General features: G+C 38.7%; 1 protein-coding gene across 1 annotated transcript; it reads right to left on the bottom strand.

Annotated features, from left to right (window-relative positions):
* Positions 1-706: 706 nt before the first annotated feature.
* GLO1 (glyoxalase I) lies at positions 707-27062 on the bottom strand. The gene is made up of 6 exons (XM_039235326.1): positions 26904-27062; positions 12295-12377; positions 7204-7344; positions 6057-6124; positions 5300-5389; positions 707-2188 (listed from the first exon to the last, which is right to left on the bottom strand). Exons 1-6 carry the CDS (start codon positions 26985-26987, stop codon positions 2100-2102), a joined length of 555 nt encoding a protein of 184 aa, XP_039091257.1. The 5' UTR covers positions 26988-27062; the 3' UTR covers positions 707-2099.
* Positions 27063-27980: the final 918 nt, after the last annotated feature.

The following is a 27980-nucleotide window of genomic DNA, read 5'->3' as shown; positions in this document are numbered from 1 at the left end:
AAATGGCTGAATTGTCCCAATCTCTCACCAGGTGATCGAATATACATCTTTTCAATGCATGTAGAGATGAATTTAAGGAATAAGCAAGGGCTGTCTTTTGGCAAGTTTTACTTAGCAAGTAGAGAAAGCTTCTTTCCATAGAAATAAGGTTTAAATAGGGGCGCCTGGGTGGCTTAGTCGGTTAAGCGTCCGACTTTCGCTTAGGTCATGATCTCACGGTTCGTGGGTTCGAGCCCCGCGTCGGGCTGTGTGCTGCCAGCTCAGAGCCTGGAGCCTGTTTCAGAGTCTGTGACTCCCTGTCTCTCTGACCCTTCCCTACTCATGCTGTCTCTCTCCTAAAAATAAATAAAACATTAAAAAAAATTTAAAAAAAAAAAGAAATAAGGTTTAAATAACTGATTTATAAATCTAATCACCCTCTCATTTGATAATTCCATTACTTAACATGTGAAGTTGGTCTTCATTGGTTCCTACAACTCAACTTTTGATATTTGGTCCTTCTACTTTTGTACTTTTTCTACCATATTCCCTATCCCTATTTACTGTTCCCACCTTTCCCACACTTTCTTATCCACAGGCACTATGTGCTCTGCAGGATATACAGATTTACAGCTATTCCCAGTTCAGAGCGAGGCTGTAAGCCCTTTCAACTTCTTGCAGGCTTTCTTAAAAAGAACAAACTGGACAGTTTACAAACTAAACACGGTCTTATTTAAAAGTGTACTTTATTTCAGTCTGTAAGTACTGCTGTTTGTTTGACTTGCTCACATAATCCATTCCATCCAAAAAAGAAATGTCAGGTGCTTCTAGCACAGTGTAAGCACAGTTGGCATAGCCTACCCAAAGGTCTTCCACTGGAGCCTACAGAAAATCCAAATGTCAGGTAAACTACAACTGGACGCTCTTATTCTCTGGGCCACAAGACTGTCAAAAGCAGTTTAGTTTCTTAAAACCTATCAAATATCAATGGCAAGGAGAATGACTGAGCTGCTTTCTGATAACTAAGTAATGTCGTCACTGAACAAAATATATCCTAAATGATTACTTGGCATCAGAAGACCTTGGGGTAGGGGCTCTTCATGAGTAATACAAGCACTGCTTGCCCAGGAAGAAGCAGGTGTCCCCAGAGCAGTTGTTGCCACAGACTTCCTCCACCCCTTCTTCCCTCTCCATGGTTCTCAGGGCCCAGAGCTGAGAGGGCAACACTCAAGCTCACCGAAGTGATGGGTGGAGGAGGTATTGTGAGGTACTAATTTTCGAGGTGCAATCTAAACACTAAAAATGACCATCAGATCTCAAGCGCTGGAGCCTATTTATATTGCCTTCAATTCAATTAAAGTTATTTTACGTGTCTAGCCTGCTTTCTCTCAGGATGGAGGAGAGCTAGGAGGATTAAATGAGATACAGGATGTGATGACCTAGCCCCGTGTCTGCTTACCCAGTGAATATTGCTCCCATCCACCTCCCCATTCCCAAATAAAAAGGTTAGTCCTTGAAGTTTGAAAGTACTTTGTAAATAAGGAGAAATTAGTTTTCCTATCAACATCCTTGTCCGTCTGATTCTGAACTGCTCCCAAGACTACCATCTCTTTTGTAAAATAAACACATTATACTCTTTGAAATATACATGAACTTTCATTTTTGTTCACTGTTCTTTACTTTCCATTGTGAAGTTATTTCTGAGGAACTGAAAGCCCAGAAGGTAACCACAACAAAAACTTGTCAATTTTTTTTTTTTTTTTTTGAGACTGAGGATTCAAAGGCAGACTTGTAGAGAAGTCATATTCATACTTAGGAAACAGAAGGCAAATGCAGCCTCTGAAGGGAACTGTTCTAATTATTACCTAAAAAAGTAAAGTTATATAACTACATTCAAGGACACAAGACAAAGTACTACTTTAAAACCAGAATGACTGAACAGTTAGGTGAGAAACATAGCTGAAATAGGAAGAGGAAATGAACTTCAGAACAATTTGAATTGGGACAATGATCCTTCAATCCTAGATGTTTCTGATATCTGAATATCTTGAATCACACTATTTCCTTTTTTACCTCCTGCAAGATCTTCACTGAAATGGCAAAGCAATATTCTCACAGAACTAAATAATGGTGGTCATTTTGTTCGGATTCAAAATTTCAATCCAGTAGCCATCAGGATCTTGAATAAATGCCAGGCCTTTCATTTTACCTGTAAGATAAAATGATTTTCATTGCAAAAGAGACTTTAAAAATCTTTTAAATATTTTTTATTGTTCATTTAGAATATTTTTTATTCAAATTTTAATCTGCATTTTAACAAAATACGTTATTTTGTTTAGAGTTTTAACCTTAAAAAAGTCTATCGTTGGTGATGCCCAAATACATGTTTCTCAGAATGACTCACACAGTATCTTCTACACATAGCTGGAAGCCAACTCTCCTGAGATAAACTGTGAGACCAGCTGAAGTTTTATGCATCAGATTTTTACTTCATTTTCATGATACATTTAATGCTACCCATTGAGTAAAGAGGCTGTCAGATTTTATTTAAAAAATTTTTTGTTTATTTATTTTGAGAGAGACAGAAACAATGCAAGCAGGGGAGGGGCAGAGAAAAGGACAGGGAGAGAATACCAAGCAGGCTCCACACAGCCAGCACAGAGCCCAATGTGGGGTTCAAACCCACAAACCGTACGATCATGACCTGAGCTGAAACCAAGAGTCAGACACATAACCCACTGTGCAACCCAGCCTCCCCACGACTGTCTTATTTTAAAGAGACAAGTAAACTAAGGAGGTGTTCGAGCAGGCAGCATGGCATACCCCCACAGCCAAAACAGCCAGTGGCTTGGGGCATAACAAACTCTTTAAAACTATTCTAGGTCACTCGAGCTCCACCAATCAGTCTTTCTCCCAGGAATTCATAACTGGGATTGAAAGGATAGAAGGTCTAGTAGTAGAGTTGTTTGCTTAAGTGGAGAAATGTGACCTCAGCAATCTCTTTTGGGACCAAGATGCTAAATTAGTTTGACTCCTATCCTTCTCTGGCTCTTTTCCCCAAGATCAGCCCAAGAGGAACATATATGAAAAATGAAGAAAAAAATGTCATCACCCTTGAGGTGATGACTGAGGAGAGGAAACGGTGGAGGGTGGGTGACTGTTTTAACCCAGTCCATGTGGAAATGGATAGTTTGGGCCTGGACCAGAAGGCAGTCCATCACGGCTATGGGAGAATAAACAGAAGGGGTTTTATTAATTTGGCTCTTGCTCCTCCCAGTGCCTTGGGCATCAGCTCCTACCCCCATGGTGGGGGAGGTTCAAACTACTGGTTCAGATGTCCTCAGGAGTAAATAAGGGCAGTACAGAAGTCTTGTGCCTGTGAGGAACGGACAAAAACAGGTGAGAAGCAACTGATTGCCCCAGCCTTCACTTTCCATACAATCAAGGTTAGGGAAGAACCATCTCCGGAAGAAGTGTCTCCTACTAATACTCCTTTTCTCTGAGGGGCAAAGAGGATGATGTGACCTGAAGAGCTGCTCTGCAGAACTTGAGTTGTTAAACTCTAGTTTTCAGGTGCTTAGGGATCTCTGTCTGGCCTACCTTCCTGAGATCATGTGGGCAACTAAAAACTGGGGTCTAACTTCCCCCTCTTCACATTGCCTGATGCATTGCAATAGTTACAGTTGCAATGAAAAAAGACTCCTTAGAGACCAAAGTAACAAGAATTTGAGGAACATAACCATAAACAAACGGTGGATTACAGATTCGAACAGAAGAACAGATATCAAACCAATGAACCAAGAGGGATGAAAAAAAAATTTTAAAGCACGTAAAGGTGATGAGCAATATGAAATAAGAACAAGAAAATATTTAAGAAACTGAGCAAAAGTTAGGGATCAAAATTATAATAGCTGAAATGAAGAACACAATAGAGGAGAACACAGAGGAGTACTAAAACAGATACATTTGAGAAAAAATTAGCTAATTGGTGTGCTAGTTTGAGGAAATCTCCCAGAAACAGAACTAAGAAAAATAACAAAACTTCCAGAACAAAACAGAAGATGACATGAATCAGATTTTTCAATAGCAACACTGGATGGAAAAATAAGACCATGGAATTGTATTTTCAAGATCAAAGGAAAATAAACTTAAGATTTTACATTCAACAAAACTGTCATTCATATAGAAAGGTATGATCTGAGGCATATAAAGCCTCAAAGTTTTGCCTCACAAACCCTTTGAAAGCAGTTTTGGTTGAGATACTTAATGAAGGGACAGAAAAATCCAGAAGATGCTGCAAGAGATACATAGAGAAAAGGTGGTCAAATACTTTGATATATAGTTTCCAAAAACCCAAGGCCAAGTGGCACCTGCCTAGGTCAGTTGGTACAGCATGTGACTCTTGATCTCAGGGTTATAAGTCTGAGCCCCATGCTGGGTGCAGGGATCACTGAAAAAATCTAAAAAACCAAAACCAAAAACACAAAATCAAAGAAAGAAAAAAATACATCAGTTAATATATTCTACTCTGGGAGTGTATCTGAATATCAAGTCTTTTAATTGAAAAAAAGAAAAGGATTAAAATGAAATGTGAAATGTTTCAAATGAAAATTGAAATAATAAATTATGCTGGCAGAAGCAGATCTAAGTAAAATAATTATAATGCATGTAAATCCAACAAAATATAGATATATATACTATTTCTAGAGACAGACTGAAAACTTAAGGACACACAAAGTTTACAGAAGAATAAAAATGAAATACCAGCCGTTATTAACCAAGAAGATGTGGTGTAGTTACATGAAAATCAGATAAAACAGGCCTTACGGAACTTATTTTTGGGTGGCTAGATACATGCTGAAATAGTGAAAATTGGTGGCTGGTGATAGAATGTGGTAGAGTCAAAGTAGGGGGAGAGAGCCTAAGGATTTTTTTGTTTTTGTTTTTTAAGTAGTCTCCATGCCCAGCGTGGAGCCCAACATGGCGCCTGAACTTATAACACTGAGATTAAGACCACCTGAGCTAAGATCAAATGCTTAACCAACTGAGCCACCCAGGCGCCCTAGAATGTAGATTTTTGATGGCTCTTCCAGACTCTGAGTCGAGTCCCTTGTGAAGTCACCAGAGTTGCTGTCTTAGTTCCCTAAGATACCCAGGTATTTTTTCCAATAATTCCTCTATTTTCCTTACGCTGGTTGAAATAGACTTCCTCAAAGTTCCTTGCGCCCAGAGGGACTGACTGTATCAGTACCCTCTGTGGGTGCTTGGTAAATGTTATGTAACTCCAGAGAGGCCTGAAGAAAACAAGTAGCAGACTCACCATCATCAGGCTTCTTCACAAATTTGACTCCCAGCTCTTCAAATCTTTTACAAGCACCATGTACATCAGGAACAGCAATTCCAATGTGACCTGAGGTGGTCATCCCCAAAATAAGGCAGACAGAAGGAAGAAATAATTACTTCCACGGTATCCAAGTATCACAAGGAGCTTCCAAAAGAAGTTTATCAAAATATAAGGCACCTGAAAACAGACTGAGTCAAATAAGTTCAAAACGTATATTAAAGAATAAGAATCTAAGTCTAACTGGTTGCATATAATAAACTAACTAGTAGCTCTGAATTATAAATTATTTAAAATAAGCCTGATATGGGGCTCAGGTATAGTTCAATCTGAATTACTACATCAAGAAAGTAACCCTTATTTGTACTGAATAGTTTTGTTGTGGACACTGCATACATAATAGCCAATGTAAGCCTATAACCCTATCTTCTTGACTAAGAGATTACGGATGGGAGCAGAAGTGTATGCTAGCAGAAATGGGGATTCTTATCAACCACAGGTTTTGTTTTTTAAATTAAAAAGTCTACTGGAAGTACAATACTGAGACTAAAAAGTAAAATCATTGTGAGGGAGTAAACATAGAGTTTAGGTAGAGACTACGAAATTAATTCCTAAATCAAATTTTTCGTGGAAAACTAAAATAACCATGCTCTTAAGAAGATGATTATTCTTAATAGGTACACAATGCACAAATCACACAAATCCATATATATTTCACACATATAGGCAAACGTACCAAATCCTCGAGGGTCTGAGTTGCCACTGTGGTAACTCTGGGTCTCATCATCTTCGGTGCCCCAGTTGCTACAAAAGGAGGGGAAACATAATTACAAGTGACCTGTAGAATAGATATTCTGAGAAAAAAATTGAAACAATCTCTTTGAAAGCATAACATTTAAGTATATAAGTTAATATACTTGATTTATTCCTTGCTACTATAAATATTAAGTTTTCAACTACAGAGAAGACAAATGGGCAAATTGTGATTTTAATTAGGCTAAGGAGACAATAATACCAAGGATCTGCATAAGACCAATAATGATACCAATAGCAACTGTCATTTATTGTACTTTATTGAGGATACTTTCTTTGTGGACTTCATTAAATCTTCACAACAGCTCCATGGGCTCAATTTGAGTCCCCATTTCGTAAATGAGACTGCCACAGAGAAAGGTGACAGAACTTGTTCAGGGTGGCAGAGCTATATAGTCAGAGCCAACACTCATGTCTAGTCTGTCTGATTCCAGACCTGTTTTGAATCACGGACACACTAAATCACACACCCTAAAATAAATGCTCTTTTGTTAGTTGTTCAAGAGGACACATGGGGCGCCTGGGTGGCTTAGTGGGTTGAGCGTCCCACTTTCGCTTAGGTCATGATCTCGCGGTTCGTGGGTTCGGGCCCCGCGTCGGGCTCTGTGCTGACTGCCAGCTCGGAGCCTGGAGCCTGTTTCAGTCTGTGACTCCCTCTCTCTCTGACCCTCCCCTGCTCACACTGTCTCTCTCTCCCCTAGAAATAAATAAAAAACATTAAAAAAAAAAAAAAAAAGAGGACACAGAAACAATGTAAAGGATTAAAAAACAACATTTCAAAAATTCTGAAATTATGAAGACGTTAGTTATAATGCTCCAACATTCATTAGCTATAGTGTGGCAAGTATCTTGCCAATTCAGCCCTACACTGTCTATCTAAAAGACAAACTAGCCCTAACCATTGCCCTACCCAACAGAAAAGTACAAAAGCCAAAGATCCATAATAAAAGATTCAAATGTTATAAATGCAAAGTGGTTAGGCGGACCTGGTTTGAATTAAGCTTGTCAGCAAGGAAAAAAGGTTTAAGAAAATGTAGAATATATATAAAAAGATAAAAACTCATACTCACTGTGTCAGTTCAAGTGTAGCTTTCCTGGAAAACACCCATGCTACTTTTTCATTTTTATCTTTTGGGATGTCATTTTTTTCCTCATAAGCCAAGAAATAGAGTGAAAATTTCATAGTGGGAAAATCTAATTTTTGGAGTAGCCTGCAATTAAATAACAAACCTAAATCAATTAACAATAGGAAAGGTTGATTCATATTAAAATCAATATGACAATTTTGCCAAGCCAGCAGCTTCCCCCCAACTGATTATTGCCCCACATTTGGGGCACATCTTCCAATGGAGAGACACCCCATTTAGACACCACAGGCCAGTGGAAAGGGGACAACTGATATGAGACAAAGAGTGAATGAATTACTAATCCTAAGGTTTTAAAAAACGTAATTGAAGTCATGGCCTATAAAGTGAGTTTAAAAAGTATAAGATTACAAGGCGTAGGGCAGAATGAGGATGTATGCAATTTTATTTAGATTATTGAGGATTAAGTGCTCAAAGATGAAAGACACAGACATCAAAATCCAGGAAGCACAGAGAACTCCCATTAAATTCAACAAAACCCAACCATCAACAAAGCCTATCATAGTCAAATTCACAAAACATTCCGGCAAGGAAAGAATCATAAAGCAGCAAGGGAAAAAAAAGTCCTTAACCAACAAGAGAAGACAGATCAGGTTTGTAGCAGACCTATCCACAGAAACTTGGCAGGCCAGAAAAGAGTGGCAAGATATATTCAATGTGCTGAATTGGAAAAATATGCAACCAAGAATTCTTTACCCAGCAAGGCTGTCATTCAAAATAGAAGGAGAGATAAAAAGTTTCCCAGACAAACAAAACTAAAGCAGTTCATGACCACTAAACCAGCCCTGCAAGGGACTCTCTGAGGAGAAAAAAGATGAAAAATAAGACAAAAACAAAAGACCAAAGAACCAGAAAACATCATCAGAAACTCCAACTTTACAAGCAACATGTGGCAATGGATTCATATCTTTCAGTACTCACTTTAAATGTCAATAGACTAAACACTCCATTTAAAATACATAGGGTAACAGAATGGATGAGAAACAAAATCTATCTATACGCTGTTTATAAGAGACCCATTTTAGACCCAAAGACACCTTCAGATTGAAAGTAAGGCATGGAAAACCATCTGTCATGCTAGAGATCGCCAAAAGAAAGCTGGAGTAGCCATATTATATCAGACAATTTAGATTTTAAAATAAAGCATGTAACAAGAGATGAAGAGCATTATATCATAATTAAGGGGTCTATCCACCAAGATCTAACAATTGTAACATTTATGCTCCAAAGGTCATAGCACTCAAATATATAAATCAATTATTCACAAACATACAGAAACTCATTGAAAATAATAGGAGACTTCAACACCCCACTTACAGCAATGAACAGATCATCTAAACAGAAAATCAACAAGGAGACAATGGCTTTGAATGACACACTGGACTGCATGGACTTAACACATATATTCAGAACATTTCATCCTAAAGCAGCAGAATACACATTCTTTTCAAGTGCACATGGAACAATCCCCAGAAGAGATCACATACTGGGACACAAATCAGCCCTCAACAAGTACAAAAAGATCAAGATCATACCGTACATATTCTCAGACCACAATGCTATCAAACTCAAAATTAACCACAAGAAAAAAATTGGAAAGACAACAAATACTTGGAGACTAAAGAACATTCTACAAAAGAATGAATGAGCGAAGCAAGAAGTTAAAGAGGAAATTAAAAAGGATACAGAAGTCAATGAAAATGATAACACCACAGTACAAACCTATGAGACACAGCTAATGCAGTCATAAGAGGGAAGTACATAGCAATCCAGACTTTCCTAAAGAAAGAAGAAAGTTCTCAGGTATACAACCTAACCTTATACCTCAAAGAGCTGGAAAAAGAATACCAAATAAAACCCAAAACCAGCAGAAGACAGGAAATAATAAAGATTAGAGGAGAAATCAATGCTATCAAAACCAAAACAAACAAAACAAAACAAAACAAAAAAACACATTAGAACAGATCAATGAAATCAGGAGCTGGTTCTTTGAAAGAATTAACAAAACTGATAAACCCTTAGCCAGTTTGATCAAAAAGAAAAAGAAAAGGACTCAAATAAATAAATCAAGAATTAAAGGAGAGATCACAACCAACACTGCAGAAATACAAACAATAATAAGAGAATATTATGAGCAATTATATGCCAATAAAATGGGCAATCTGAAAGAAATGGACAAATTCCTAGAAAAATACAAATTACAAAAACTGAAACAAGAAGAAATAGAAAATTTGAACAGACCCATAACCAGTAAAGAAATTGAATTAGTAATCAAAAATCTCCCAAAAAAGGATTCCAAGGCCAGGTGGCTTTCCAGGGGAATTCTACCAAACATTTAAAGAAGAGTTAACATGTATTCTTTTGAAGCTGTTCCAAAAAATAGAAATGGAAGGGAAACTTCCAAACACATTCTATGAAGCCAGCATTACCTTGACTCCAAAACCAGACAAAGACCCCACTAAAAAGGACTGCAGACCAATTTCCCTGATGAACATGGATGCAAAAATCCTCAACAAGATACTAGCCAACTGGATCCAACAATACATTAAAAGAATTATTCACCACAACCAAGTGGGATTTACACCTGAGATGCAGGGCTGGTTCAATATCGACAAAACAATCAATGTGATACATCACATCAATAAAAGAAAGGACAAGAACCACATGATCCTCTCAATAGATGCAGGGAAAGCATTTGACAAAATACAGCATCCTTTCTTGATAAAAACCCTCAAGAAAGTAGGGTTAGAAGGATCATACCTCGAGATCATAAAAGCCAAATATGAAAGACCCACTGCTAATATCATCCACAATGGGGGAAAACTGAGAGCTTTTCCCCTAAGGTCAAGAACACAACAGGGATGTCCACTCTCACCACTGTTATTCAACATGGAATTGGCAGTCCTGGCCTCAGCAATCAGACAATACAAAGGAATAAAAGGCATCGAAATCAGCAAGGAAAAAGTCAGACTTTCACTCTTTGCAGACGACATGATACTCTATATGGAAAACCCAAAAGATTCCACAAAAAACTGCTGGAACTGATCCAGCAAAGATGCAGGATATAAAATCAATGCACAGAAATCGGTTACATTCTTATGCACCAATAATGAAGCAACAGAAAGAGAAATCAAGAGATCGATTCTATTTGCAATTTGCACCAAATACCATAAAATACCTAGGAATAAACCTAACCAAAGAGGTGAAAATCTATACATGAAAACTATAGAAAGCTTATGAAAGAAACTGAAGACACAAAAAAAAAATGGAAAAATATCCCATTACTCATGGATTGAAAGAATAAATATTGTTAAAATGTTGATACTACCCAAAGCAATTTACATATTCAATGCAATCCCTATCAAAATAACACCAGCATTCTTCACAGAGCTAGAACAAATAATCGTAAAATTTGTACAGAATCAGAAAAGACCCCATATAGCCAAAGCAATCCTGAAAAAGAAAACCAAAGCTGAAGGCATTATAATCCCAAACTTCAAGATATACTACAAAGCTGTAATCATCAAGACAATATGGTACTGGCACAAAAACAGACACTCAGATCAATGGAACGGAATAGAGAAACCAGAAATGGACCCACAAACGAATGGCCAACTAATCTTTGACAAAGCAAGAAAGAATATCCAATGGAATAAAGACAGTCTCTTCAGCAAATGGTGCTGGGAAAACTAGACAGCGACATGCAGAAAAATGAACCCAAAACACTTTCTTACACCATACACAAAAATAAACTCAAAATGGATGAAAGATCTAAACATAAGAGAGGAAGCCATCAAAATCCTCAAGGAGAAAGCAGGCAAAACCTCTTTGACCTTGGCCACAGAAACTTCTTACTCAACATGTCTCTGGAGGCAAGGGAAACAAAAGCAAAATGAAATATTGGGACCTCATCAAAATAAAAAGCTTCTTCACAGCAAAGGAAACAATCAGCAAAACTCAAGGGTAACTGACAGAATAGGAGAAGACATTTGAAAATGACATATCAGACAAAGGGTTAGTATCCAAAATGTATAAAGAACTTATCAAACTCAACACCCAAAAAACCAATAATCTAGTGAAGAAATGGGCAAAAGACATGATTAGACATTTCTCCAAAGAAGACATTCTTTGGAGATGGCAAACAGACATGAAAAAATGCTCAACACCACTCATCATTAGGGAAATACAAATTAAAACCATAATGAGATACTACCTCATACCAGTCAGAATGGCTAAAACTAACAATTCGGGCAATAACAGATGTTGGCAAGGATGTGGAAAAAGAGGAACTCTTTTGCACTGCTGGAGGGAATGCAAACTGGTGCAGCCACTCTGTAAAATAGTGTGGAGCTTCCTCAAAAAATTAAAAATAGAACTACCCTATGACCCATCAATTGCACTACTAGGTATTTATCCAAGGGATACAGGTGTGCTGTTTCAAAGGGGTACGTGCAGCCCAATGTCTATAGCAGCACTATCAACAATAGCCAAAGTATGGAAAGAGCACAAATATCCATCAATGGATGTATAAAGAAGATGTGGTATATATACACAAGGGAGTATTACTCAGCAATCAAAAAGAATGAAATCTTGCCATTTGCAACTATTTGGATAGAACTAGAGGGTATTATGCTAAGTGAAATTAGTCAGAGAAAGACAAACATCATATAACTTCACTGATATCACGAATTTAAGATACAAACAGATGAACATAAGGGAACAGAAGCAAAAATAATATAAATACAAGGAAGGAGACAAAACATAAGAGACTCTTAAATACAGAGAACAAATTGAGGGTTGCTAGAGGGATTGAGGGTTGGGGGAGGGCCTAAATGGGTAAGGGGCATTAAAGAAGATATTAGTTGGGATGAGCATTGGGTGTTATACATAGGGATGAATCACTGGAATCTACTCCTGAAATCATTATTTCCCTATATGCTAACTAACTTGGGTGTAAATTAAAAATCAATCAATCAATTAATTAAATACATGGACGCGAATAAATAGTTTACTTACGTCATTCCAAGAATTCTAGTATAAAAATCCAATGACTTCTTAGGATCTTTAATTCGTAGCATGGTCTGCTGCAACAGAAAATCCTAAGGAGAAACAATGTATATTAAACACATTTAACTTCTGACACTTGTTACCAACATTAATTGTGCTTTCTATAGCAAGACACAGTCCACCTTTGTAACACAATGTTTAAGAAGAAATCATCTTTGGGGCACCTGGGTGGCTCTGTTAGTTAAACATCCAAGTCTCTGATGGTTGATTTCAGCTCAGGTCATGATCTCACAATTCATGAGTTCAAACCCTGCATCCAGCTCTGCGCTGACAGCATGGATCCCACTTAGGATTCTCTGTCTCCCTCTCCCTCTACCCTTCGACCCCTCTCACATGCTCATTTACTCTCTCAAAATAAATAAACATTAAAAAAATAATAATAAAACAGGCCAAAAAACTACTTTATCGTAACAAGTAGATCTTAATGAATATAATTTAATTCTTCATTCACAGCTTATAATCACATATAAGGCAACTAGCTCTGAAATTACTTTCTAGAATACCTGGATTGCTTTTCTAGGCAGGTGCTGCACTTCTAAAGGTCTTGGTTTCATCAAGCAGCTGGAAAAGAGCAAAGCTGCCCCTGACTTCTAGGTGCTGGCCTGGCACTCACAACCAGGCCTTGGTTTTCTCCTGTTGAATAGAATCGCAGAAACACTTACAAAGTCACTCTGTGACTGCCATGAAGTGAGGTCAAAATAAACGTAGCAAAACCAATTCCACTTCATATTCTTATTCAGCACAGATTGAAAGAAGGCACTGTTTGAACTTTGGTGAGAGGTAGGTTGGATCTATACACAGGTTTTTCAAATGATTAAAACTATCTGAAAAATATTGATTACTATTGCATACACAAAATCTTAGCTATCTATTCACTTGCTTTAAAAATGTGCAGAGGGGCGCCTGGGTGGCTTAGTCGGTTGAGCGTCCGACTTTCGCTTAGGTCATGATCTCGCGGTTCGTGGGTTCGAGCCCCGCGTCAGGCTCTGTGCTGACTGCCAGCTCAGAGCCTGGAGCCTGTTTCAGTCTGTGACTCCCTCTCTCTCTGGCCCTCCCCTGCTCATGCTGTCTCTCTCTCTCTCTCTCCTAGAAATAAATAAAAATTAAAAAAAAAAAAAACATTTAAAAATGTGCAGAATTTACTTATTTTTGATGATTCAAGGACATTTCTATAAACGGCAATTACTGTCTTACAATGTAATAGGAGCTCCTGGCACATTTACTCCTACTTGTTCCTGAATTGAGATGGTCCCTGGAACTCCTATTTTCACTTTACTCTTTTAATGACCTTTCAGTCCCCTCACTCACCATTAAGTTATGAGCTGTCAATTCTATCAGCAAAACTCTCCTTTCTTGGACACAAGAGAGCTAATTTCCCTGAATTCTTTGACTCTACATGTCTCACCAGCCTAGAACCCTGACCCCGGCTACCGCACCTCCCACGTACACTGATTGTTACTTTTCTCTTTTACCTTGTGCTCTACAGTCTATTCTTGGGGAGAGATCCATGAAATAGTTAATTCAGATCACTCTTCTACTCAAAAACCCTGGCCTGGGTGGTTCAGTCAGTTAAGCATCAGACTTCAGCTCAGGTCATGATCTCATGGTTCGCAGGTTGGAGCCCCATTGGGCTCTGTACTGACAGCTCAGAGCCTGGAGCCTGCTTCGGATTCTGTGTCTCCCTCTCTCTCTGCCGCTCCCCTGCTCATACCCTATTTCTCTCTGTCTCTCAAATATAAACATTAAGAAAATTAAAACAAAAACCCTGAGAAGGCTCCCCCATTTCACTCAGAGTGAAAGCCAAAGCCCCTCCAGTGGCCCTCTTTGGCTCAGTGGCTCTCTCACCTCTTCTCTTGCCACGGCCCACCCCCCAACCCCCCCACCCCACCCCCACCCCCGTTATGTCTCCCGGCAGCTCACCTCAGAGCCTCTGCTGGAAGGCTCTTTCCCCAGAGCCACTCCTAACCTTTTTAACAGCTCAAATGTCATCTTCCCAGTGAGGCCTCAGATGACTGCTATAACTCTCCACTTAACCCATTTTTTTTTTTTTCATTTTCTTTTTCCACAGCACTCATTGCTTTTCAATACGCTATTTAGAATATTTTGTACTTATCTTCCCCCCATAGAATATAAACCCCATAAGGGCAGGAATGTTTGTTTTGTTTGTTGATGCAACCTCAGGGCAGAGTCTGGCAGAGTGGGTACCCAATAAATGTTTGTTGAAAATGAGGAAATGAACTTTCAGTAGATGATGTTTCTTTCCAATCAAGCTGCATCCAACATTACTAACCTTTTCTTCAACAACAACAAAAAATTGAAATCTAAAATCCTTTTAAAATCTGTTCCTTAATGGTCCAGTTTACCATTGTACCAGTGATATTGGTCATATTCATATTTCATCTTTTCAACATCTTTCTACCAACATTAGTATTGTTAAACTATGAATGATTTTATTATTACTTCTATGAGAGAGTTCACGCTCTTTGACCAAGATAGTTTCCCTTTTAAAAATCTAAGGAAAACATTACAAACTCTGACAAAGATTTATGTACCAGGACATTCATGGTACACTTACATAATAACTACATGCCAGACACTGTTCTAAGTGATTCACAGAACTTATATAATCTTCACAACAACCCTATGAAATATATACTATTACCATCCCCATTTTGCTGCTGAGAGAGTGTCACAGAAAAAATTCCATCCAAAGCAGTTTGGTTTCAACCACCTTGGCTAAACTGCCTCTAATAGCAAAAAAACAGATAAATTATGATAAAAGCATAATTGAATATTATGGATACATATAAGGGTATATTAAGTGGCATGGGGATATACACATGACATGTCCAAGTGAGGTAGGGACAGAGAGAGAGGGGTACAGAGGATCTGAAGCAGGCTCCATGGTGACAGCAGAGAGCCCGAGGTGGGGTGCAAACCCCCAAAATATGACATCATGACCTGAGTGGAAATCAGATGCTTAATCGGCTGAGCCACCCAGGCATCTCAAGATTAATTACATCTTAAAAGTAACATTAAAAACCTTTATTATTTTTTTTAACTAAAAAAGTTTTTTTATGTTTATTAGTTTTGAGAGAGAGAGACAGAGTGCAAGCTGGGGAGGGGCAGAGAGAGAGGGAAACACAGAATCTGAAGCAGGCTCCAGGCTCCAGCTGTCCACACAGCGCCTGATAAGGGGCTCGAACTCACAAGAGATCATGATCTGAGCTGAAGCCGGACACTTAACTGACTGTGCCACCCAGGCACCCCCTTTAATTTTATTACTAACATGGCTACGTACTAAAGCTATCTAAATACATACATATAAAGGAATATTGAAATGAACTTTTAAAAGTCCATACATAGTTAACAATACTGTATTGTATATATATTTTAGAGTTGAAAGAGATCTTTTTTTCTTTCAGAGAGCATATCTTAAAAGCTGTCCACACATGCATATGAAAAAGGTAATTATTTGAAATGATCAGCACATTAACTAACCTTATTGTGGTAGTCATTTTGCAATATATACATATATCAAATTACTATGCTGTACACCCAAAACTTACACATTGCTATATGTGGATTATTTCAATAAAGCCAGGAAAAACATAGTTTAAAAAAGAGGAAAATGGAAAGATATAGCATTTTTCTGAGAAGACTCAATATGATAAACAGATTATTTCCAAGTAAATGTAAAGATGAAACATAAACTCTAATGCCATTTTTAACATTAAAATAGACCTATATATAGTGAAAATTAAAGGTATATTCAATATCAGTGGATTTATTTATAAAAAAAAAACAGAGCTTATAAATCCTTTGCTACAAAAATGTTATTTGGATGATATAAAAAACAACCAGGGATTGCTTTTTATAAAATGATCAAGTTGTTTAAGCTAACAGTTTTCTATTTACTACCAACATATTCTGTCAACTGTCTGTACCACTGGTAAACACCCGAATGGTCTTGAGAAAAAGTTCCTTTCTCAAAGTTCCTAAAAATGACTATCTATTGCTATGGTTCTAAAATATTATTTAAAATAAATATACCTTGTGTTTAAAAAACTAATTCTTACATTCATGTCTTGTCTCATTAGACAATTCTGTCTTCCTTTTTTCATGCTCTAAATTTTGAACAGTGAAAGATGTCTTTTATGCTTAAACTGTCACTGGGTTTTCTGGGATGGCTACTAGGTAACAAAGATTTGCTCCTTTGCCTTATAAAAAGAAAAAGAACATAGGGGCACCTGGGTGGCTCAGTCAGGTGAGCACCTGACTCTTGATTTCAGCTCAGGTCATGATCCCAGAGTAGTGGGACTGAATCTTGTGTCAGGCTCTGTGTTGAGCATGGAGTCTGGTTAAGATTCTCTTTCTCTCTCTCTCTCTCTCTCTCCGCACCCCCCTGCTCCTTCTCTCTAAAATAAATATTAAAAATTTAAAAATAAGAAATGTAAATAATCATCAGGCCTTGGGGGGTGGGTCATTGTCCAAATTTCATTAGCTCAAAACTACTTCGAAAAAACTTAAATGGTGTAATCAAGGATGTTTCTAGTGCACAATCCTGATAAAATTATAAAAGTGAGATATGGATGTGAACCAAAGGGTCAAGTTCCCTTAGAGCACTTCTAAACGGATTTTTTGGTGTTAAGACGCGAGACTTAGGTAAATCTTCATTTTTTAACTTATGGACGTCTAGTTGCTCCAGCACAATGTGTTGAAAAGCCAACTTTTCTCCATTGAGCTGCATTTTCATCTTTGCCAAAAATCTGTAGAGTATATTAGTATGGGTCTACTTCTGTGTTCTCTATTCTGTTCCACTATTCTGTATCTTCTCTGCTAATACCACAGAGCAGTGAATACCGTAGCTATAGAGCAAGTCCTAAAATCCGAGACTGTTTCCTTCCACTTCATTCTTTTTAAAATTTGGTTATTCCAGTTTATGTGCCTTCCATATAAATTTTAGAATAATCTTATCTATATCTAAAAAAAAGATTTGTGTTAAACACGTATATTCATTTGTGGAGAAGTGACATCTTTACAATGCTGAGTCTACCAATGATGAACACAGTATGTTTCTCTCCATTTATTTAAATCTTTATCAGTATTGATTAATTTTCAACATATAAGGCACTGTATATGTTAGATTTATACCTAAGAAATTTTCCTGAGCAATTATATTTTTAATCTTGCTGTTCATGTGTTCTCTGCTAGTAGAAGGAAATAGAATTGATTTCTATATGTTTACTTTTATCCTGAACCTCAATGAACTCACTTGTTAGCCCTACAAGAGTTTTTTGAAGAATCTTCAGGATTTCCTATGCACAATCATGTTATCTGCAAATAGGGACAGTTTTATCTCTTCATTCCAATCGGTATGACTGTTACTTCCTTTTCCTACATTACTGCACTGGCCAGAACTTCTAGCACCATGTTAAATAAGAGTGGTGAAAACAGACTTCTTTGTCTTATTCCCCCAAATTAGGGGAAAAGCATCAGGTTAAGTATAACATTAAGTTTTTTATATATGGTCTTCATCATATTGAATAAGTTCCACTCCATTCCTATTTTTTCTGGAAAAAAAATTAAACATGAATGGTGTTGAATTTTTGTCAAAAGTTTTTCTGCATCATTTAAAATGATCATGTGATTTTTCTTTAGCCTCTTAATATATTGGATTACTTTGATTGATTTTTGAATACTAAACCAGGCTTGCAAACCTAGAATAAACTCCACTTGGTCATGGTAATTTTTTTATATACTGCTAGATTATATTTGCTAATATTTTGTCAAGGATTTTTACATTTATATTCATGAGGAATATTAGTCTGTAATTTTCTTTTTTGTACTGCCTTCATCTGGTTTTGGTATCAGAGTTATACTAGTTTTAGTATAGTAGGCTCCATGCCCAACATGGGGCTTGAACTCACAACCTTAATATCAAGTCACATGCTCTACTGACTGAGCTAGCCAGGTGCCCAGAGTAATATTAGCTTTATAAAATGAATCAGGAAGTACTCCCTCCTTTTCAATTTTTTAAAAGGGATAATGTAGAATTGATATTAATTTTTCTTTAATATTTGGAAGAATTCTCCAGTGAAATATCCTTGAGATATCTGTTTTGGAAAGTTATTGGTTTTGAGCTCAATTTCCTTGTCTTATAGAGCTACTCAAATTATTTCATATTGGGTAAGTTATGTTTCTGTTTTTCAGGAATTGGTCCACTTCATGTAAATTGTAAAATTTACATATACAGTTATTTTTAATATTGCCTTATTATCTTTCTGATGTCTGCAATCTGTAGTAGTATTCCATTTCATTCCGTATACTGGTAATTTGTGTCTTTTATTTTGTGAGTCCACCAATCCTATTTTTTTTTTTTTCAAAGCACCAGTTTTGTTGAATTGTTTTTCTCTAGTCTATTTCTAATTTCAATGGTTTCTGCTTTTTGTTATTTCCTTCCTTCTGCTTCCTTTGGGTTATTTTGCTTTTTCTAGGTTCTTTAGGAAGGAACTTAAGTATTGATTTAAGACTTTTCTTCTTTCCTAATGTATGCATTTACTAATTTGAAATCCCCCCTAGGACTATTTTACCTAAGATTCCTTTCTTATTTTCAATCTATTTAAAAAAAATTTCCCCGGGGAGCCTGGGTGGCTTAGTCGGTTAAGCGTCCGACTTTCACTTAGGTCATGATCTCGCGGTTCGTGGGTTCGAGCCCCACGTCAGGCTCTGTGCTGACTGCCAGCTCAGAACCTGGAGACTGTTTCAGAGTCTGTGACTCCCTCTCTCACTGACCCTCCCCTGCTCACGCTGTCTCTCTCTCTCTCTCCTAGAAATAAATAAAACATTAAAAAAAATTTTTTTTTTAAATTTCCCCTCGAAGCCTTCTCTTGATCCATGAATTATTTAGAAATTGGAACACTTGGAAATTGTTTAGTTTCCAAGTGTTTGGAAAATTTCCTGTTGTATTTCTGCTACTGATTTCTAGTTTGATTCAATCGTGGTTCAAAAATGCACTCTGTTATTTCAATAATAGTAAATTTGTTGAAGTTGGATTGGGGGCCCATAACATGGGTCTGTCTTGGTATATGTTCTGTGGGCACTTGAAACAAAAGTGTATTCTGCTGTTGTTGGGTGGAGTGTTCTTTAAATGTTGGTCAGACCTTCTTTGTTGATGGTGTCACAGTGTTTGTCTATATCCTTGCTAATTTTCTGTCTAGTTCTATCAATTGTTGAGAGAGGAGTACTAAAAGTCTCCAATTATAAATGTGGATTTTTCAATTACTCCTTTCCATTAAATTAGTTTTTGCTTCAGGTATTTTTGCTGTTGTCCTTTAGTGCACACACATTTAGGACTGCTGTATCTTCTTGGTCAATTGACCAATTTTCATTATATAAATGTACCCCTCTAACTATGATAATTTTCTTTGCTCTGGAGTTTACTTTATTTGGTATGAATATAGCCATTCCTGCTTTCTTTTGGTTAATGTTTCCATAATAATCTTATTCTATCCTTTTACTTTTTTTATTTATTTATTTTTTTTTAAATATTTTTATTTATTTCTAGGAGAGAGAGAGAGAGAGAGACAGCGTGAGCAGGGGAAAGTCAGAGAGAGAGGGAGTCACAGACTGAAACAGGCTCCAGGCTCCGAGCTGGCAGTCAGCACAGAGCCTGACGCGGGGCTCGAACCCACAAACCGCGAGATCATGACCTAAGCGAAAGTCGGACGCTTAACCGACTAAGCCACTCAGGCGCCCCTATCCTTTTACTTTTAACCTGCCTCTATTACTATATTTGAAATGTTTCATGTAGACAGCATATATTTGGAGCATTTTTTCATTTTCTTTTATTTCAGTTGTATTGAGATATAATTAACATACAGCACTGTATAAGCTTAAGGCACATATGACTAATGACTTGATTCATGTACGTTGTGAAATGATTACCACAATAAGTTTAGTTAATATCCACTACCTCATAGATAGATAAGTTGGGGCATGTTTTTAAATCCACTGTGCTAATCTCTAATTGCTGTATTTATACCTAATGTGATTATTGAAATACTAGGGCTTAAGTTTGCTATTTTATTTTTATTTTGTTTTCTGTTAATTTTTTCCTTGCCTTCCTGTGGGTTACTGGAATATCTTTTTATAACTCCATCTTCATTTATCTAGAGCATTTTTTCATGTACTCTTTGTATAGCTTTTCTAGTGGTTGCTCTAGGTGTTCAATTATGTGTGTTATCATAGTCACTTGGTGTCATCATTTTATCAATTTGAGTGAAGTACAGAAACTTCATCCCTCTTTACATCCCTTTACTCTCTCCCATTTGTAATGGCCTTAAAATATTTCCACTGCTGGGGTAGGGTAGAATTTCAGGTTCCCCATGTTTCTGCATTAATACAGCAAGTGGGGAAAGCTTGTTATCGTCTGCTGAGATGAAAATCCTGGCTTCCTACTCAGCCTTTTCTGATACCAGCCTGGCAGGGGGAGGGTGGACACTTCACTGCAACCTGTTCAGTGAAAGAACAGGCTTCCCAGCCAGCCTTTGCTGGCATAGGTAGGGAGGCAGCCACAGTTTTTTCTGTGGTGTCTGATTGTGGTAGAGCTGTTATTGTCCTAAAGTTTTCTGCCTTATCAGGAAATACTGCTTACTTCCTGGGCTTGTGAATAGAGAGCAGATTTTCATTGTTGTTTTTTGGGGGGTTGGGAGGGTGGTTTGTTTGTTTTTGTTTATGCCCGTTGACAATTCTGTAGCTCTTGTCTAGCTGACAAGTTTGGGCTAGACGAGGCAAAAAGAAAACTCAAGAATCTCACCACCATGTTGCTCCTAGGGTCTCAAGGTCCCTAGCTAGTCTGTCTTCTTCTCTCCACCTTTCAGTGTCTTCCTAGGTTTATTTCATATACAATGTCCAGAGTCTTTAGCTGAACCTAGCAGGAGGAATAGGGAAAGGTATATGCACTCCATGTTCCCAGAAAAAGTCTCCAACTGATTTTATACAATTGCCCCCCCAACAATGGGGTATGTTTGATCACCAAATGTCTCTCTAATGATGAAGACACTCCTTTCTCTAGAACTGTTGCTAAGGAGCTTTGTAAGACATTCCATCTTACTCAAAATCACAATCAAGATCTTCATTGCCTCTGTCACTTTCAGACTTCATAAAGGAGGAGTTTCAAACTTGCACTAGCTAAATTTTCAGAAATGTTAAGACTTCTTTGGCTTAAAGTGTGTGTTTTAGCCTTGATAACAGTTGAGACCAACTCCCTTGGGTGCCCATCAACTCTCTTTCCCAATGAGTTTTTAAAAGTGCTGCATCTCCCCCAGCAGGGAGTCTTCCTGAGGCTCAACTAAACATTCAGACTCACAGGACAACCACAGGCTGAAAAGGCTTCAGTCAGAAAAACACAGCTTGCCAACAAAGCAGTGTTAGGCGTTCTTCTTCAGCAGGAGGACCTCAAGACGTCTGTACAGCTCGGGCACAGGGAGAAGATCTGCACTGTAGAAGCAGGAATCACCTTGGTGTAGAAGCCATACATGTACCACAGGCACCAATGTCTCCATCAGCAATCCCATGGGCACAGCTTCCAAAATCTCTGAGGGACAGTTATAAGAGCCCAAAGCCATGACTTCCTATTAGGTATTGATAATTCTCCCTCTCCAGATGCAATTTACCAATCAGCTTATTTTTATCATAAGGAATATCGCAAAGTAACAAACACTATTTTTAACAGTGTCTTGGGAAACGGTTAGAGTGAACCAAATTCACATTCTCATCAAAGGGTTAAGGGCTGATACGCTTCTAGGTATCATATCTCCTATAAAACAAAAATGGATCAAGTTTTGGTTTGTCTTGACTTCTTAAAACCACAGCTGCCTTCAAGTGCAAGGCCCTTTTGGAAATACAAGCATATCTGAGGGGAACAAAATTGTCTTCTACTAACAGCTGGAGAACATGATTGCTGTGCAGGATGGTTTGATATGGGTTCTTTTTTCTTCACTATCTTCCTCCTTCTAGTGTTATTTGCCTGACTCAACCTATGTCAGAATGTGATAAATTGTTCCTGAAAATAATTCGGCCACTCCCTTTACATTTATTCTATCTTATCTAAATTGGTTCCATGTGGTTCTTTCCTTCCCATTCTATAAGTCAACAGCCAAAGATGTACTTCAAGTGTACTCACCCTATAGATAAAAGAGACAGAAATAGCTAGGAGACACAGGAAAATTTTTTAATTTAAAAATTACCTGTGATTTTTGTAACACACCTGCTAGACTACTCTTACAACAGATAAAAGAAACAGGAAAATCCCAGAAGCCTTCAGGATCACAAGGACTTTAATATGTCATGCAAAGGGTCAGAAAAACACACAAGTGTGAGAGAAATAATTGTTTACAGGCAGTATGGTTCAAATGCTGGCTCCACCACCACTGCTTTGAGTAAATCATTACTTTTCTTGAACCTCAGTTTTCACAAATTTAAAATGGGGATTACTATAGTTCTCTGCTCAGAGGACTAAGTTGGACAGTGTATGGGAGAATGCATGAAGGTGCTTAGCACAGGAACTCTAGAATCCTTTGTCAGCCCAATCCAGAGACCTGGAGTCTTCCTAGATTTCTCCCTCTGCACTCCTCCATAATCCAGTCCAAGTGTCCTATCAACCTGAGTGCTTAAATCCCTCATTTAAGTGAGCATTACCTTGCTGTGTCCTCACCACTTCCTCCCTGGATGACTGTCATAGCCTCCCTGGTCTCTGCTTCTTGCAGGCTTACCCAGATGTAATCCATTGACTTTCCCATAAAATACCAGAGTGGTCTTTCTATAGTGAAAACCCAATTGTGTCACTTCTGGGTTAAAAATCATTCCTTTAGTGGTGCTTCACAGTTTTTAGGAGAAAGTCCCCAAAGCAAGCACATATTGGTTATTGTATACTTCTCTAACTTCATCATTTGTCACCATTCCCCTAAACTGATTATTTCAAACATTTCTGGTACACCCTTTACTGTTAAAAAAGAGAGCATCAGCCCCAATAAATACGTATTTATTTTGATTATACACATGTACAAATATACTAATAAAACATATTTATTATAAGGGTGACTGGGTGGCTCAGTATGTTAGGTATCTGACTTTGGCTCAGGTCATGATCTTGTGGTTCATGAGTTCAAGCCCCGCATCGAGCTCTGTGCCTGGAACCTGCTTCAAATTCTGTGTCTCCCTCTCTCTTGCTCTGTCTCTCTCTGTCTCCCGCAAATGAATAAATGTTAAAAAAAATAAAACAAAAAAAAAACTTTAAAAAAACCATATATATTATAAAATATATTTACCAAATAGAAATCTTTACAGGGGCAGGGGGTGCTCATATCTTCTTTGGCATCCCAATGATTGTCCTGTGTACCTTCCCCTCAACCCCCACTGCCTATAACTTAGTCTCATATTACTGTCAATTCCTGCATCAGTTCTTGGGTGTTATTGTGCTTTTTATATATACTCTATGATTCTCTCTGCCCAGAACAGTCATTCATTCATCTGGCCACTGTCCTTCCTTCCACTTCTCCATTCTCTCTTCCATCTACCCCTGCACCTACCTAGCTACTTCCTTTGTATTTGGTAAAACTCAGCTTAAGTATCACCAAGACTCAGAGTTTTCCCTGAACCTATCACTCACCACTCAGATGGGATGGGACTCCAAATTATTATGTTAAAGGACACTGAGAGAGTAAAAAGAATTAATTTCAGGAGATTATCACTTAGGGGAAAAAAAGTATTTGGCCTTATGAAGACAGTTGGCCAATAAGACTACCTAGGATGTGAGATAGCTGTACATTCCCTGACCTGCCTTCATGACAAAGGTGCAAATGATCAACAGGCAAGTTGACTTCTACCACCGCTACCTTCTCCTTTCCAAAAAAGGCCCTCATCACTTATTTCACCTTCTAAAAGAAACTTTTAGGTATCCTCATTACCTCCAGGCCTGGATCCCTCCAATCGACTCTACAAAAATGCTTTGAAGCCCAGAATGGTTCCCTACTTCTTTATAAAACCCAACTTCCTTAGACATGACATTCAAAATTCTCTCCATGATCTGGCTCCACATACCATTCTAGCCTTCTCTACCACTGTTCCACTGCTTAGATAACCTGAACTTCAACCAAAATTATGTAACTCACCTCTTTAGAACATGCTTTCACTGCATCATTCTGCCATCTCACTATATTTTTGCTCATATACTTCCTCCACCTAGAATGCCTTCTCCCATGTAACTGTCTCCCAGGTGATTCCGGACCCCACTTTCAAGACAAAGACTCACCCCCACCTTCTACTTGATGCATTCGCTGATCCCCACAGTTGAAACACAACCTCAAATTTTATCACTTTTCATAAAGGATATTAACACATTTTATCTTCCTCCCAGCTCTCTTTATGCTGCTTTTGCAAACTCAGCTCAAATGCCCTGCTAAGATCCCTGCAGCCAGTGACAAAACTGGGGGTTCAAATGTAGGTCTTTGGATTTCAAACACCCCATGTTTGAAGTATAGTATACCATACTATAGATGCTACCGTCAAAAATTTCTATCTCTTGTGCTCCAAGGGTGCTTTATAATTTCAATAGCACATTAATCCCAGCTCTAACTTATGTTGGAGTTGGTGTCCATTTGATAAGGAGACCTCATCTGGTTCAGCCCAGTATCCCCCAAATGTGCCATGTTTTTTATATATAGTAGTGTGTGTGTGTATTATATATAAAAAACAGCAATCAGACTGAATTTAATTTAGGTCTTTTACTTTCCTTCATGTCAACTTCCAAAATTATGGCTGAAGTTAGTACTCCAGAAGTGGAACAGGGTGAAGGTTGGGAGCATGTGCTCCTCTCTGGGCAAGATATTCAAGTTACTCAATACCTCTATGCTGGAGTCTCCTTATTTATAAAATGGAGATAATACTTATGCTTTCTTCGAGGAGTTATTACGAGGATTAAATTAAGTAATGTACTTCAAACAACAACCCAGGGCCTGGCACACTCAAGGTATCCCAGCTGCTATTACATATCCATTTTATGTCCCCCCACATGGTACCTCAAGGGCCAAAAATTACTAATTTCAAGAAGTAATTACTCCAAGTAACCAAGAGAAATTTCGATTATATGTAGTGTAAATTAAGAACGCAAGGGGTGCCTGGGTGGCTCAGTTGGCTAGGCATCGGACTCTTGATTTCCACTCAGGTCATGATCTCACAGTTGCTGAGTTCAAGCCCCACATAGGACTCTCTCTCTCCTCTTAGAATTCTCTCTCTCCCCCTGTCTCTCTCTCTCAAAAAAAAACTGTAAATAAAAATGCAAGAAAATGTATTTAATACATTTATAAAAATCTCTGAAATATTTTAATAGCCCAGTATATAAAATCTCCAGTTATCTAGAAAATTAATTTATACTGAATGACTCAGTTTATATTTTGTGAAATAACTAGGTATTACTATTAGAGGATATACAAGTGAAATGAGTGTGAAAGGAAATTTCTTTCTTTCCCTCCCTCTCTCTTCTGTCCCAAAATTTCACAGGGACTACCATTCTGCCTAAACTAAGTAGCAGGAGACAAAGGCTTTAGCAACGAGAGGTGTCTGACTCTTCACCCTGAAGGTAAAGAGCAAGCAGGAGCAAACTCCTCAATATCTCTTTGAGGTCTGCATAAAGCACATATTCAAGGAATTTAGAAATTCCCCAATCTAATGAAAAGAAAAAAAAAAACAAAGGCATTTACTTACACTGACGTGTACACCGGAATACCCCTCCCTCCCCTCCCCCTACCCCCCTAAGCCACAGTCGTGTCAAATCCTGGCAGTGAGGAGGCACCACACCTGAGTGAGTTACACGGACTCGGTACAGACATGTTAAGCAAGCTGGAGGGATGCAACAGGTCATTCCTCTTACTGGATCTCGGCTGCGATGAGAGGATCGGTGAAGGAATTTCTAAGATTCCCTTTGGATCTAAGCTCCACGGATTCTGCCACCTCTCCTGGGGACCACCACGCATAGGGAGGGCATAAGTGTGACAGCTGAACAACCATAAAAAACAAGCAAAAGCGAAATTCTGGGCGCGGTTAAACTCGGAGATCAAATTAGTTTGGAGGAGTTAAACCTGCAGCCAGAGCAGGCTGGGAGGGTCAGGCGTGGAAAATGACCTTCGAACCTGGAGTGGGAGTTCTGAAGCTACTCTTACCCGCCATAGCTACTGGCCCGGGGAACACGCACACCCACGGACAAGGGATCTGACCCTGGCTTGGCCGTGGCTTCCAGTTACCGTCCCAAAATAAACAAGTTAATAATGCAAGTAGGGTCGCAGGCTCTGAGGAAATGGATCCTCTCACGCATCCCCTGCTGGACACCACTAGCCTTTTCCCCAGCCCACTCTGGTCCGCCCTAGGCGGTCGGAGCTGCGGCAGATGGGGTTCGAATCCAGCGGGAGCCCGGCCTGGCTGAGCCAGGGACGTGAGCCCTCCTGGGGCCCGAGTTACGCCCTGCGGGGCCGCGACTCGGGAGAAGTAGGTTCTGCGCCCACCTTGGTGCTGGGGTCCGGGTCAGAGCAGCAACTGAGGGCAGCCTCGTCGGTGAGGCCGCTGGACACCGGCTGCGGTTCTGCCATGGCCGCACTGCTGTATCACTGATGACCGTCCCGAGCACGAAGCAGCCAGCGACAATCCTCCCGGCCTTTACACGCGATGGCGCGGAGGGGAGGGCGGCCGCTGATTTCTAGCCAATCGCTGCGCGCACAGCAAGTTGACTCTCTGCTGATTGGGTCCTAGTGAGTCAGCGCCTACAGCTGCACGACACTGTGGTCAAGACTACAACTCCCGAGGTGCCTTGCACTTGAGGGGGGGTGGCTGGGGAGACACAAAAATCCCTGCAGGCCGGAAAGCGTGATTTCTGGGTATTGCTTCTTGACCTAATTTTTTTTTCTGCCTAATTGTTAAAGTTAAGGAAGCATCCAGACCTCAGGGCTGCAACTTGGTAGAAAATTGGAACCTGATGGAAAGAGAATTGTGCTATCCTTTTTAAATTGTAAGGATCCAAAGTTCTCAGTTTAAGCAGTACAGAATAATTGAAACAACTCTGACTTAATAATTCTAGATTCAAGTTTGGGTTCCACTATTTATTCGCACTAGAAACATAGAGTAATTACTGGTCCCTCTCTGAGCTTCCTTGCAGGATTTTGGTGAGGTTCAAATGAGATTTAAATCACAGTTTCACTACTTATGATTTAAATGACCACAACTTGCAGTGTGTGTTTACATTAATTTTGCTAAGGCACATATTTTAATTGTGTTAATTGGAAGACTTAGTTATCACTGTTCTTTGATGACTGGCACATAGTACCTGCTTAATACATATTTCCTGTTGTTAAAAGAGTAAATGATCATAATTGGTGTAAACAGAATTTAGTAAAGGGCTTTATGTTAGTACATTAATGAGGAATGAGATTTGACGAAGAGTTTTTAAGTGAATAGGAGGGTCTATGTAAATTAGCAAGAAGATAGATACATGTTAGGGATTTTGGTTACAAGAGGTTGGGCAAAGTGGGAGTTTATTGGCTCACCTAATCAGACCCAAGCAGGGCAGGGATGCATCTGGTACCAAA

This window comes from Hyaena hyaena, unplaced genomic scaffold (assembly GCF_003009895.1).
Source record: "Hyaena hyaena isolate Hyena2069 unplaced genomic scaffold, ASM300989v1 scaffold_96, whole genome shotgun sequence".
NCBI classification, from domain to species: domain Eukaryota; kingdom Metazoa; phylum Chordata; class Mammalia; order Carnivora; family Hyaenidae; genus Hyaena; species Hyaena hyaena.
The sequence above is the reverse complement of the archived record's forward strand: the minus strand, read 5'-3'. Positions and strand labels throughout refer to the sequence as shown.